This window comes from Neophocaena asiaeorientalis, unplaced genomic scaffold, assembly GCF_003031525.2.
Source record: "Neophocaena asiaeorientalis asiaeorientalis breed wild unplaced genomic scaffold, Neophocaena_asiaeorientalis_V1.1 scaffold86, whole genome shotgun sequence".
NCBI lineage: Eukaryota > Metazoa > Chordata > Mammalia > Artiodactyla > Phocoenidae > Neophocaena > Neophocaena asiaeorientalis.
The window spans coordinates 5,755,598-5,769,430 of NW_020175039.1; the positions used below are offsets into that span (position 1 = coordinate 5,755,598).

At 38.2% G+C, this 13,833-nt stretch overlaps 1 protein-coding gene across 1 annotated transcript in view; it reads right to left on the reverse strand.

The window, feature by feature from the left end:
- Positions 1-292: 292 nt before the first annotated feature.
- CNOT9 (CCR4-NOT transcription complex subunit 9) overlaps positions 293-13,833 on the reverse strand; it is a 28,434-nt gene continuing 14,893 nt past the window's right edge. Inside the window, exons 5-8 of the mRNA XM_024763314.1 lie at positions 9,687-9,796; positions 4,365-4,463; positions 4,058-4,149; positions 293-2,634 (exon numbers count right to left, since the gene is read on the reverse strand). Coding sequence (XP_024619082.1) covers positions 2,466-2,634; positions 4,058-4,149; positions 4,365-4,463; positions 9,687-9,796 — 470 coding nt within the window. The 3' untranslated portion in view covers positions 293-2,465. The remainder of the gene's footprint in view (positions 2,635-4,057; positions 4,150-4,364; positions 4,464-9,686; positions 9,797-13,833) is intronic.

Here is a 13,833-nt window from a genome sequence, read left to right on the forward strand (position 1 = left end):
AGAAGTCTCTCCCACACTAGTACTGTTCTAGCTACTACAGCCAGGAGTGAGGTTCTGCCCCAGCAAGAGATACTTTGTCCGAAAAAGGGCACCATCTCAGCCTTGCAAACAGCTTTTATACATCAGTAATCTTCTCCCAAAGGACCTATCTAGAAAGGAACCATCACTGCCCTCTTGGCAGTGTGTGTGTGTAGTTCAACAGAGGTAGAGGCAAGGTTGATGAGGATCATCTGACCACAGTGCCTAGATACCTCGATATTGACAAAATAAAATCTCCAGTTTAAAAGAAAAATTATTGTTACAAAAACAGAAGCATGTTTTATTTCAATCCTGTTGAGGGAGTGAGGATGGAACACAGAAAATGTGGGGCGGGGGAGAGGTCCTCTTTATACACACAGGACATCAGGATCAACTACAAGGAACAACACCCATTTCCACCCCTCCCCGCAACTCCTACATGGGGTCCAAGGCCAGCTGAGAATAGATGGTACAAGAATTAAGATACTATTGGCACAGTACAATGGCCAATGCACCGAAAGATGCAGAAGAGAATTTTTCAGGGAGCAAGGCCTGGCCCTCAGCTGCTTCCCCAGAGAAGGGGGAATGAGAAAACTTTGGCTCAGAAGGAAGGTGGTTGGCAAAAATCAGGATTACCCTAGCTGGACTCTCCAGGTCAAAACTATGGGCTGAAGGGAGTCAAGACATTTATCCAGTCCATGCTGTTCTCTGATTTTTCCAAGACCTCTTCTCTTCAGGCTTGAGATTAGTGAGAGCTGGCCTGGTTCTCCTCTTCATTTTGGAAAGCAGGGGAATAAGTGCTTATCCGACCCTTTCTACATCTAGGCTACTTAATTACTACTTTCTTGGCTCTAAAGAGACAGAAGCCAACTAACAAGCCGGCTCCCTTTGTGAAAGTCGGCTTGAAAGAGCCCTTGGGTTGGCAAACTGCCTCTGCCAAGGTTTCTCTGAGCCTGCCCCTTATAAACCCTCCCCAAATGTATTCAGGGACACCTTCAATCATGTGAGATATGGGCCAAGAATACTTGGTCTCTCTCTAGTTGGGCTAATAATCCCATCTTTGACTGCAGATGGGGATTAGAGACAGAGAAAGCAGGTGATGGCAGGGGGAAGGACTGGGGGAAAGCAAGGCAGTTTACACTGCAGATTCAAGCCTCTGGATTGTGAATAGAGTCACCTAAAGCTCCAGAGCAGGAAGGGGGATTCTCTGACACAATATGAAAAAGTGTAAAATATTTTAGTGGCAACCCTGTAATTCCCATAGACCAAAGGGGAATGTGTCAAAAAAAAAAAAAAAAAAAAAAAAAAAAAAAGACAGAATAAGTGAGGAAGCAGAGTCCAGCCCTCTATCTTAAATCTGAATAAAATTAACTCATTCAGCTAATACTGCTTCAAGTACAATCATGAAGACAGATGGAACTGTAGATTCACACTAGGGCAAAGAATAGGATCAAGTAGCCTATCATCTTAAGCACAGACACCTCCCTTTTAAAAGTCATCTAGAAAATAACTTTGAGGACTTGAACTGAAGGTGACGTCCACCATCTCCTCTCCTCCCCCAATAAAATACCCTTCCAGGACAGCCTGATGAATTAAGACGTCTGTTTTAAGTTTAATAGGAGGGAAGTGAAGAAGGGAAAAGCACGGAGATTTGGAAATGCTAGCAGCTAAAGCCAAAAGCAAGGTTAAGGTCCTTATGGCATCCAGAACTAGGGGTAAAAGAATGGGAAAGGGAAGGGAAACAGGTGGTGGGTTCCTGCTGTCCTTTGGCTTTATATCCTTCCCCTGCCTCCCATTCCTCCCAACAGCTCATGCAGCTACTGGCCTGCTAGAGGGGATGTAATGCCCAGACCAACTTTTTATTGAGCTTACACATCTAACAGACTTGTAAACAGTACCAACTGACAAAGTTTTGCTGAATATTACAGCTTGTGTCCACTAAATACACCTCTCTCTGAGATTAAAAACAAAAAACCAAAGTAAACAAATACTGAGAGAGGATGAAGAGACATATCTTGAGTCTTCCAGGAAGGCAAAATAAGAAAACGCCACATGGCTTGGTCCCAGGTGTTCACCATGCCTAGAGTGCTGCTGCTGTCACCACTGTCTCCCCTCCCTGCCAGTGGCTGGGTAGAGGTGAGGGAGAACGGTCATCTTGGGCATGCTGCAAATACAGCATTTGCTGGTGTTGACACCCTCCTTGGCTGTGGTGGCAGAACACTGTGTCAGGAGCCTGTTTCCTGGGAGTAGCAGAAGGAGCCCAGGTCCTCAAGGCAGCCTGATGGCAGCTCATACACCTCAGCAGGGGTACTGTGCCTCTTTTCTCCAGTGCAGTTCAGCATTGAGGTCGTCTATTCCCAGTCAGCGATAAAACCTGAGCTGTATTCCTCGCAGGTTCCCCCTCCCTTCCCCAACTTGGGGGAGTAGTGGGAGGGGACGGGGGAGGATCACTGAGGGGGCAGGGGGATACCCCGGGGATCGGTGACCTGGCCCTCTTGCAGGTTCTTCACGAGTTGTGCAAGCCAGCGTTTAGTGGTGGTGTCATCTTTTAGCACCTGGGCGAAGGTCGTGTCCTTCAGCTGGTCAGGGAGGCACTGCCTCAGTGCTTCACGTGCCCTACATCAGAAATAAACAAACCGACCAGGGAGACCAAACAAATAAACCCATATCTGGAGGACAGGGAAGAGCCCTTTTCTTAGATATAAATACATAGAATCCTGGGAATCTATGGTTCTGTCAAGGTACTTTAAGAAGCCATTAAAATTCTTTAAAGCTTATGTTAGGCATAGGCTCAGATTGCTCCAGGATCTGTTGTCTGCAAACATTTTCAGAATGATGCCCCAATATAGAATTTTGTGACAAAGCAAATGGAATAAAATGGTGCAATAATTTACTTCAATTCAAACTGCTTTCTGATTTATTACAGTAAACATTGTCATAATACTCATGTTGGAAATATATGGATTATACAGTAAATGAAATATTCCAAAATCAGTACATTAACAGGGGATATGACCTCACTCATAGTATGATAAATTAATGAATTTTAAACTGATATAAATTTGTCTTTCCAAAAACAGCTTCAGTTTTATAGTTAAAACCCTTAATAAGAGATGAGCAGTAAAAACAAATCTATGGTAACATTATTATCAGATGAACTTTTAAATGTTTCATTTACTTTAAAATATGACCAGTAAAAGTCGAATCTGAAAACTCAAAAAGGTAAATGTTAACTATTTATAAGGCTGCTTTTTAAAAAAAGTTATAGCTTTTGTACTCAGCCTAGTTTCTTTGTGCAAGGAGAGTTTTAAATAAACATATTTTCAAACTTTGGTGAAAACAGGAACCACTAAAGAACAAGACAAAATGGTCAAAGAAATAGTTAGGGCTTAAATAACCTCAGTGGCAGGAGGCTGAGTTCACATTAAATCAAGTTATCCTCATTCCTTAGAACACAGAAATCAACCCATTATGTGGTTTAGGAGAATCTGAGCAAGTGGCTTTCAGCATGAATTATGGATTTACAAAGCAAAAGGTCAAATATTTCTAAAACGCATTGTATCTACAATGTATGATTTCTGGCAGAAAGATTACGAACATAGGGAGATAAAACAATTAGCTCAAGGACTTTACAGGAAGAGAACTGGAAATATAATTCAAGAGCCCTCTGGGCCTGTTCCTTTCTTAAGAGACCTTTGAAAGTATACTTTTCTTTCTGACCACCTGGAGTAGCAACAGAAAGCTCAAACCACAGGAGTAATGTATCAGAAGATTCACTGTCTGAACTCTCTGGAATTTTAGAGTAGGGTACGGAGTTCCAGTGCGGAGATAAAACTCTGATGGAGTTTTAAATTCAGCACTTCAGATTTTAAAAGGAATAAATCAAGGTCTGTCTCAGACAAGCTAAATATAGTTTTATCCCTTCCCTGTCCTAAAGACATAGGAGCTACCCCATGAGATGGGGCAACTGCTCACTAGAGTATTTCCCCTGAAATACTCACCAGAGTATTTAAGTCCTATAAATCCTATAAATGTTTACCTGGGATTATCTGAGAGTCGAAGGTAACATCTTACTACATGCTTCAGCAAACGGGCGGAAGGCTCTTTGGATAGCTGCAGGACCATCTTACCCTGTTTCCCCCAAAACAAGGTGGGATAGGAAAAAAACACACAAAACACAAAATAATCCTAGTTGATATCAGAGAGCAGATATTGCAAGAACAGTTATACAAGATTCCACAGTTGTTATTTCTAGTTGGGAGACTGAAGCAGCTCAGTGTCGACTGCAAAGCGACTAAGCTGTGTGATCAGAAGCAGTTACAAAGAAGGCAAATCAAAGAACTCACCAAGATCATGGCAACATGGGAGAAACGCTCATACGTCTGACATATATAAGCCAAACCAGTGTCATCTAAGAGGATCTTCTGGAGGATAAATGTGGCAACCTGGAGTAAAACAAAATTAAGGAGTCCAAAACGTTGCTCAGACTTGTCTTCCAACTGTCTGCTTTTCTCCCAGGAATAACCATAAGCAGAAAACTAAGCAAATACCCTTGCATTCTATATAACTTACTTGACGAGACACGCATAGTACAAAAAAATTAATAAATATTGCCATATCGAACATTTAGTATGTGCTGGAATTTTTCCTTAAGCCATAACATGCCTTATCTTATTTTCACAACAAACCTATGAGGTAGGTACCATTGTTATTCTCATTTTACATAAAAGGTAGGTAATTATCAGAGTCTTAAAAACAGAGAGACTGTCTGTTACTGAACACCTACTATGTGCCAGGTGTAACTGTTGATCAATAACTTGCCAGGTTAAGGTCCCAAGTGACAAAGCTACTAACTCAGAGTTGAGATCAAACCTAGTTAAACACAGAGCCTCTTCCCTTTTCCATGGGCCAAGATGATTTTAGCAATTCAGCTATGCCTCATCTCTTCCGAATGAGTTAGGTAAATCTTTTCTTATTCTTAAAAGATCTTAAAGAAAATAAGACTTTTAAGCCTCCCTTCGAAAATTGTTCCAACAGTAATAAAGAATATACTCACTTTAAGCTCATTAATTCTTACATAGATGGGATTAAAAAAATACTAGTTTAATTCAAGTCAAATGATTATTATAATGATTCTCTTCCTCAGCTGCTCTTCAGAAACAACTGTGGGAATTGTTTTATTTTACTATTTTACTGGGGTATAACATTGTGGTTGGCTAAATAATGGCCCCCAAAGATATCTAGGTCCTAATCACCAAACCCTGGGGATGCTACTTTATATGGCAAAAGGGACTTTACAGATGTGATTAAGTTAAGAATCTTAGGGGAAGATTAATCATCTTGGATTATCCAGGTGGGCCCTAAATATAATCATCACAAGTGTCCTTAAAGAGGAAAGTGGAGGGAGATTTGACAATAGAGGAGAAGGTGATGTGACAGAAGCAGAGAGAGATTTGAACATGCTACGCTGCTGGCTTTGAAGATGGAAGAGGGGGCAGTGAGCCAAGAAATGCAATTCTAAAAGCTGGAAAAGTCAAGGAAAGGGACTCTCTCCTAGAGCTTCCAGAGGGAATGTTGCCCTTACTGGCACCCTGACTTTAGCTTGGTTAAACTGATTTACGGTTGCTGGCTTCCAGAACTGTAAGAGAATAAATTTGTGGTGTTTTGAGCCACCAAGCTTGTGGCAATCTGTTATAGCAGCAATAAGAAACTAATACAAACATATACACAGTAAAATATGTAAAGTGCACTAATCTTAAGTGTATCTTAATTTTTACATCCTACACATCTGTGAACCACAACCAGATTAAAATACAGAACATTAGGAGGTTGGGATTAACACATACACAATATTAAATATAAAATAGATAACCAACAAGGACCAACTGTATAGCACAGAGAACTATACTCAATATCTTGTAATAACCTATAATGGAAGAGAATGTAAAAAAAGAAAAAAATATATATGAATCACTTTGCGGTACACCCGAAACTAACACAACATTGTAAATCAACTATATTTCAATAAAAATGAAATAAAATAAAAATTTTAAATAAAATAAAATACAGAACATTTCCAGCACCCCAGAAGATTCCCTTGTGCCTTTTCCCAGTCAATATCCTTCCCTGAGAGGTAATCACTATTCTGATTTATCCTCACTGACTGTACTTGCCCGTTCTTGAATTTCACATACATATATGAGTCATATGGTATGAACTCATATATAGCTGGCTTCTTTCACTTGACATAATATCAGCCACATTGCATGTATCAGCAGTTCATGCTTCTTAACTATTGTGCAGTTTATTTTGTAACTATACTACAATTTATCCTTCATGAGTAAAAATGCTATAAATACTCCTATATATGTTTTGATGCCCATGAGAGCTTTTTTTTTTTTTTTTTGCCATGCTGTGTGGCTTGTGGGATCTTAGTTCTCTGCCCAGAGATCAAACCTGGGCCCTTGGCAGTGAAAGCGTGGAGTCCTAACCACTGGCCCGCCAGGGAATTCCCGAGAGCTCATTTTTCTTTGGGTGATAGGGTAGGTTTATGCTTATAGTGGATACTGCCAAACAGCTTTCCAAAATAACAGCTTTCCAAAATAACTTATACTATACACTCACCCAGGGGGATTTAAAAAAAAACACAAATGTCCATACTTTATCAACCTGCAGAACGATTCAGTAGGTCAGATATGGGACCTGGACCTTGATGTTTTAAAAACACTTCACAGGGACTTCTCTGGTGGTCCAGTGGTTAAGAATCAACCTTCCAATGCAGGGGATGTGGGTTCGATCCCTGGTCGGGGAACTAAGATCCCACATGCCGCGGGGCAACTAACCCCAGGTGCTGCCACTACTGAGCCCACGTGCCACAACTAGAGAAAAGCCCGTTCGCTGCAACGAAAGAGTCTGTGTGCCGCAACTAAGGCCCAACACAGCCAAAAAAAAAAAAAGAAAAAACCCCAAAGAAACAAAAACACTTCACAGGTGATCATGCCACACAGCTCTGACTGAGAACCTCTGCTTTACTGGGTGTCTACTATGGCAAGACGTTTGACTAAGCATCGTACATAAAAAGTGAACACAACGAGGTGTCTGCTTGCATGGAGCAAAAGAAGAAAGACTTGCCAGGAAGTGACTACAAACCATAAAACCATAAAACGTAGGACAGGAGAAGTATTCTACTTGAAGCGTAAAGGTCAATGGGAACATCTACACATCAAGGATGAATTAATTCTAGTAATGGGCAAGGAATGTAAATAGGGGAGGGATCATTAGGATGGGGGCTCCTGGAAGAAATGTCACTAAAGAAGAAATGAATCTTTTTCTGTCCCAGCCATAAGAAGCCAACTTGAAAAAACCCTATTCATAGGCAACTGTGAATAAAAAATGACAGAATACAGTTGTAACCATTCCAATCCGGTCCCGGAAAGCCACTGAAATTAACAAAAGGAATAAAATTAAGGGACAAATGAGAGAAGAAAAGCATGAATAGGGACTTCCCTGGTGACGCAGTGGTTAAGAATCTGCCTGCCAATGCAGGGGACACGGGTTCGAGCCCTGGTCCGGGAAGATCCCACATGCTGCGGAGCAACTAAGTCCGGGAGACGCAACTACTGAGCCTGTGCTCTAGAGCCTATGAGCCACAACTACTGAAGCCTGTGCACCTAGATCCCGTACTCCACAGCAAGAGGAGCCACTGCAATGAGAAGCCCGTGCACTGCAACGAAGGGTAGCCCCTGCTCACCGCAACTAGAGAAAGCCTGTGCACAGCAATGAAGACTCAATGCAGCCATAAATAAATAAATAAATAGATAAATAAATAAATTTATTTATTTAAAAAACAAAGAAAGAAAGAAAAGCATGAACATAGATCACATGTCACTTATTCTTTGTGTGTTAGTAGAAAATTGAAGACAGAGGTTTAAATCCTCCCTAACACACACACCTTAGATGGCAGGCTGGGTGGAAAAGTATTCAGAGGTAAAATACTTGACTTAAAAGCTGCCAACTTCAGCTCATAACATCTCTCTTTCCATCCATTATTTTTAAACAAATGGCAATCTTGGATAAAAAGACGCCCACAGGGAAACTTCTATTGAGACATACCCTACACAGGGGTAACAAGTAATACTTACCTGCATTTTCAAGGAAATTGAAGAGAATGTGGACTTTAAAGAACATTTTAAAAAATTCAAAGAACATAAAAAATTCAAAGAAGAGCTGAAAGGACATGAGAAGTGAGAGGCAGAGACTAGAGGAAAATAATTAATACAAAATTAAACTGCTACATGTATACACAGAATATTTCTGGAAGGATTCTACAAGAAAGTAGTAATACTGGTTACTACTGGAGAGAAGAACTGAGAGGCTATGGTAGGAGACTTCCATTTGTTTGTATAGCCATTTGTAGTAGCATTTGAATTTTTACTTTATTTGTATTGTGTATTCAAAACAAAAATAATTTAAATCATTACATCTACTTACGTCCAACTCAGCAATAAATACTTACCAAATTAAAAATTAGAGTGACTAGTCTAGTCAATGTGACTAGATACACTTTGGAAGCAGAAGTAAGATATTGCTAAAAATAGTCAGCAACATGGAAAAGTAGCCTGAGAAAAATCACGATATGAAATTAAAGATAGAAAGTAGAGAGGGAAAAAATATATATTTGAAAAATAGACAATATAGCATAACTGATGTTGCTGAAGCAAGAGGCCAAAACAAATCAAAGGGAAAACTATAAAATTAACCAAAAAAGAGACACAAAGAGTAGGCTCTTCCAGAAAAAAAATCTGATATAAGATTATCAAATGATGGACTTCCCTGGTGGTCCAGTGGTTAAGAATCCGCCTGCCAAGGCAGGGGACATAGGTTCAATTCCTGGTCTGGGAAGATCCCACATGCTGTGGGGTAACTAAGCCTGTGTGCCACAACTACTGAGCCTGTGCTCTAGAGCCCATGAGCCACAATTACTGAGTCCACGTGCCATAACTACTGAAGCCCACACACCTAGAGCCCGTGCTCCACAACGAGAAGCCACCACAATGAGAAGCCCACACACTGCAACGAAGAATAGCCCCTGCTCGCCACAACTAGAGAAAGCCTGCACACAGCAACGAAGACCCAGCGCAGCCAAAAGAAAAAAAAAATTATCAAACGAACTTAAAAATTATAAAAGAAGCTTATAGATACCACACAGAAAAAGCAAGTTCACCAATGAAAGGAAAATATTAGGCTGACCCAAGATTTCACTACAACATTCAATACCAGAAGACAACAGGGCTATGGCAATGGAGTTCTGAGAGGGAAAATAGAGGTTAAGAATTTATACCAGTCACATTATCATCCACGGTTAAAGTGCAAAGTAGGGAGAAGCTCAAGTATATATACACTTGATTATGCATAAAAAAATGTCTGGAATAATACACCTGTGTAGTGAGAAGTGGGTTCAGATGAAAGGGAGAAATTTAGTGTTTTAACATGATATTCTTCTGACGGGTCTGGGTTTTAAAATCATCATTATATAACAATTTTTATTTAAAAGAGAAAAAACATTCATGAAAGTTTCAAAAAACCTGAAGAGAGGCAGAAAATGATAACCATGAAGAAGGAGCCCAAGAGTCAACAATATAGAATCTAATTAAGAGAAAAACACACACCGTTTTAGAAAGTTCACTTCCAGATTCCATAATGCGCAAACACAAAGGGATAATTTCTGTTGTCAGTAAAAAGTTGATTACTTCCTGCTCATCTGTTTTCACCAGGGCCCCTAAAGAAAATATGGACAAACAAAATTATTTCACAGTCAGGGTTTCCAACTAAAATTGTTCATCCAGCTAGTTGTGGAACTTAACATACAACACAAACTGTGGTTTATTAAAACAAAAAAAAAGGAAGAAAAGCACAGGTTGACTGTTATCAGTCAACACTAAAAGATCAGGTACCAAGTTTGGTCTATCATATAGTTAGCATCTGTTTAGCTATCTAAATAATTTTTCTATCACTCTTGGTAGGCATTCATACAATAATATCACCATCTCTTCTCCATATACCTTAGGTAAGAGAAAAGAATTCTACATCAGTACTAAAGCACATTCCCAGGTAGCAAAGAAACGATGTCAGTCTGAATCCTACTTAAGTCACAACAGGCATAAACAAACATTACTTCCTGGTTATTCAATTGCCCCTCTTTTCCCAAAGAGCACAAACACTGTAGGGCATACCTAAACAAGAAACACACACACCTGGATTCCAATTCTGGTTCCACAACTAGTTTACCTAAGTTTGACAAAGTTACCTTCCCTTTGCAAGCCTCTGTTTCTTTATAAGAGTTGGACCAATGACTTCTAAAATTCATCCCAATTCTATTATTCTGTTGGTTTCTAAACTTACACCACTGACCGGGTGTCAGACACAGTTCACTGATATCCTCTCCATTCTGCATATAGGGAGGCAGAGTCCCATTAAACAAATGACTGTTCCCTGAGCTGCCCAACGCATCACTAGCTTTTATATGAAAGGCCTTAGTTAACTGGACCTGTAATAACTAAAGTCAATCACTTCAGGAGAGAGTAATATCATTTACTTTAACCAGAACTGACAATCTACAAATGCTACATCTCTAAACAGCACATACCATAATTTACTAACATGGCCTGCTGCAGATGGCAGATTATTATCTCATTTAGATTTTTTACATATAGGTCTAAAATCCATTTTGTTAATTTTGTATAGAGTACAAGGTATAGGTCATGGTTCATTGCTTTGCATATGGATATCCAATTGTCCAGCACGATTTACTGAAAAAGACTATCCTTTCTTCACTAAATTCTCTTTGCAGCTTTGTCAAAAATCCAATTGACCATAATTGTGTGGGTCTATCTCTGTACTCTCCATTCTGCTCTACAAGTCTATCTTTTCTCCAATACCACACTGTCTTGACTCTGTAGTTTTCCAGTAGGTCTGGAAATCGGGTAGTATATGTCTTCCAACTTTATCCTTCTTTTTAAAAGATGCATATTCTATTTCATTTGTCTTTCCAGATTAAATTTTAGGATCACCTTGTCAATTTCTATAAAAAAAATCCTACTGGGATTTTGTTAGAATTGCTCTAAATCTATATATCATCTGGGGGAGAATGACATCTTAACCACATCTTAACGATAAACCAATTGATGAGTATGGTGTATCTCTGCATTTATTTAGGTTTTGATTTCTTTTGTCCTTGTTTTATAGTTTTTAGCTATAGACTATGCACATATTTTGTAAGACTTACACCCAAGTTTTTCTTGTTTTGGTGAAATTTCAATCTCTGTTTAGTGCAAGCACACAAAAATGTAATTGATTTTTGTATAATAACTCTATAACTTACAACCTTGTTAAACTCACTAGTTCTAGTAGCTTTTTTCTGTAGATTCTTCAAGACTTTTCAATGCAGTTAATCATGTTGTATGTGAACACAGTTTTCTTTTTCCTTTTTTTAAAAAAAATTTTTATTGAAGTATAGTTTCTGTACAATACTGTGTAAGTTACAGGTATACAATATAGTGATTCACAATTTTTAAAGATTATACTCCATTTATAGCTATAAAATGTAGCCAATATTTTATTTTTTCCTTTCTAATTTGTATGTCCTTTATTTTTTTTCTCTTGCCTTATTGCACCGGTAAGGATATCCAGGATGAGAATGAATAAGACTGGTGAGAATGAACATCCTTGCCTTGTTTTCAATCTTAGGGGGACAACATTCAGTTCTTCACATTAACTATGATCTTAACTGAAGGGTTTTGTTTTTGTTTTTGTACTTTATCAGGTTGAGAAAGTTCCCCTCTATTCCTGCTTTGCTGGAGTTTTTATCACGAATGGACACTGAATTCTGTCAAAGGCTGTTTTTATAAACTACAGAGAAGATCACATGATTTTTCATCTCTAGTCTGTGGATACGGTCAATCATAATGGCTGATTTTTGAAAGCTGAACCAGAATGATTTCCTGGGATAAAACCCACATGGTCATTATGATCCTTTTTACATGTTGCTGGATTTGATTTGTTACCATTTTGTTGAGAATTTCTGCACCTGTGTTCATGAGGGATACTGGTCTATAGTCTTTTTACTTCTTTTTTTGTTTTTATTATCAGAGTAATGCTGCCCTCACCAAGAGTTGAGAAGCCTCCTCTCCACGTTATGGAAAAGTTTTTAACAGAATTTGTGTTATTTCTTCTTTAAGTTTTTGGTAGAATTAACCAGTTGAAACCATCTGGGCCTAGAGTTTTCTATGTTGGAAGGTTTTTAACTACAAAAACTATTCAGCTTATCTCTTTTTTTTTTTTGAGTGCACTCTGCCAGACCGTATTTTTCAAAGAATTTGTGCATTTCACCTAGGTTGTCAAATTCATGGACAAAGAGTTATTAGCAGTATTATCTTATTATCTTTTTAATTGTCTGTAGAGTCTTTTATAATGCACCCCCTTTCATTTATGGTATTTGTAACTTGTGTCTTCTCTTTTTTTTATCAGTCTGTCTGGATAGAGGTTTATTAATTTTATTGAATTTTTTTCAATAAAAAATTGGGGTGGATGAAATGGGTGAAGGTGGTTAAAAGGTATAAACGTCCATTTATAAGATAAATAAGTCCCAGGGGTATAATGTACAGCATGGTGACCACAGTAACAATACAGTATTATATGTTTGAAAGCTTCTAAGAGAAATCTTAAAAAGAGAGATCGTAAAAAGTTCTCATCACAAGGAAAAACAATGCTGCCTAGGTGTGATGATGGATGTTAACTAAACTTACTGTACTGATCATTTTGCAATATATACATATACCAAATCATGTTGTATACCAAAAACGAATACAATGTTATATGTCAATTATATCTCAAAAAACCAAACAAAAAAACCCTGCTTTTGGTTTCACTGATTTTATGTATTGATTTTCTTTTCATATTTTCATTGATATCTAGTCTTTATTATTTCCTTCCTTCTTTTTGCTCTGGTTAAATTTGCTCCTTTTTCTAGTTTCTTAAAGAAAAGCTTAGCTCACTGATTGAAGACCTCTCTTTCTTTCTAGTATAAGCATTTAATGCTACAAATTTCCCTCTAAGCCCTACTTTAAGCTGCATCCTATAAATTTTGATATGTTGTATTTTTACTTTTACTCAGTTTCAAGTATTTTCTAATCTATGTTATGTATCAATTCATTTATATTCAAACTTGTCTGATAACCCTTAAACTGCAGGAAAAAGTCTAGGCTCAAACATTCACCTTCTGCTTGTACTCTCAATGACTTGGGAGAAACTGAGTTTCTAAAAATACATGCAAGGGTAGACAACTGGCTTAATACTATCCAAGTACTGTTTCCACCCCCCACCACAGTCAACATTTACCCTAACACCACATAAGTGCATCATCCAACCACAGTAGTAAAAAAAACAGCAGAAGTAGGATGATTTGAATTAGAATAATGAATACAAGTGTTTTCTTTTGGCTGGAATCATGTTGATGTTTTAAATCCTACACGAGACGTTTTTATATCTTACAAGCTGGAAAGAATATACTGGGAAAAAAGTTTCTAATTACAGTACCACTTGGGAGAAGATGTAAAAAACAATAACATTCATTTGGAGTATGAGATAACAGTTACTTCTTAAAAGTAGAATAAAATGTTCCTGAGAAATACCAAACTTTTAAATTATACTTCCTGATTCATGGTTTATAGACATAAGGATGTGAACACAGGTTGAACATAAAAATAATAACCAAACAAAACAAAGTTTGTATAACTGATGTTCTTATTATTTGGTTAG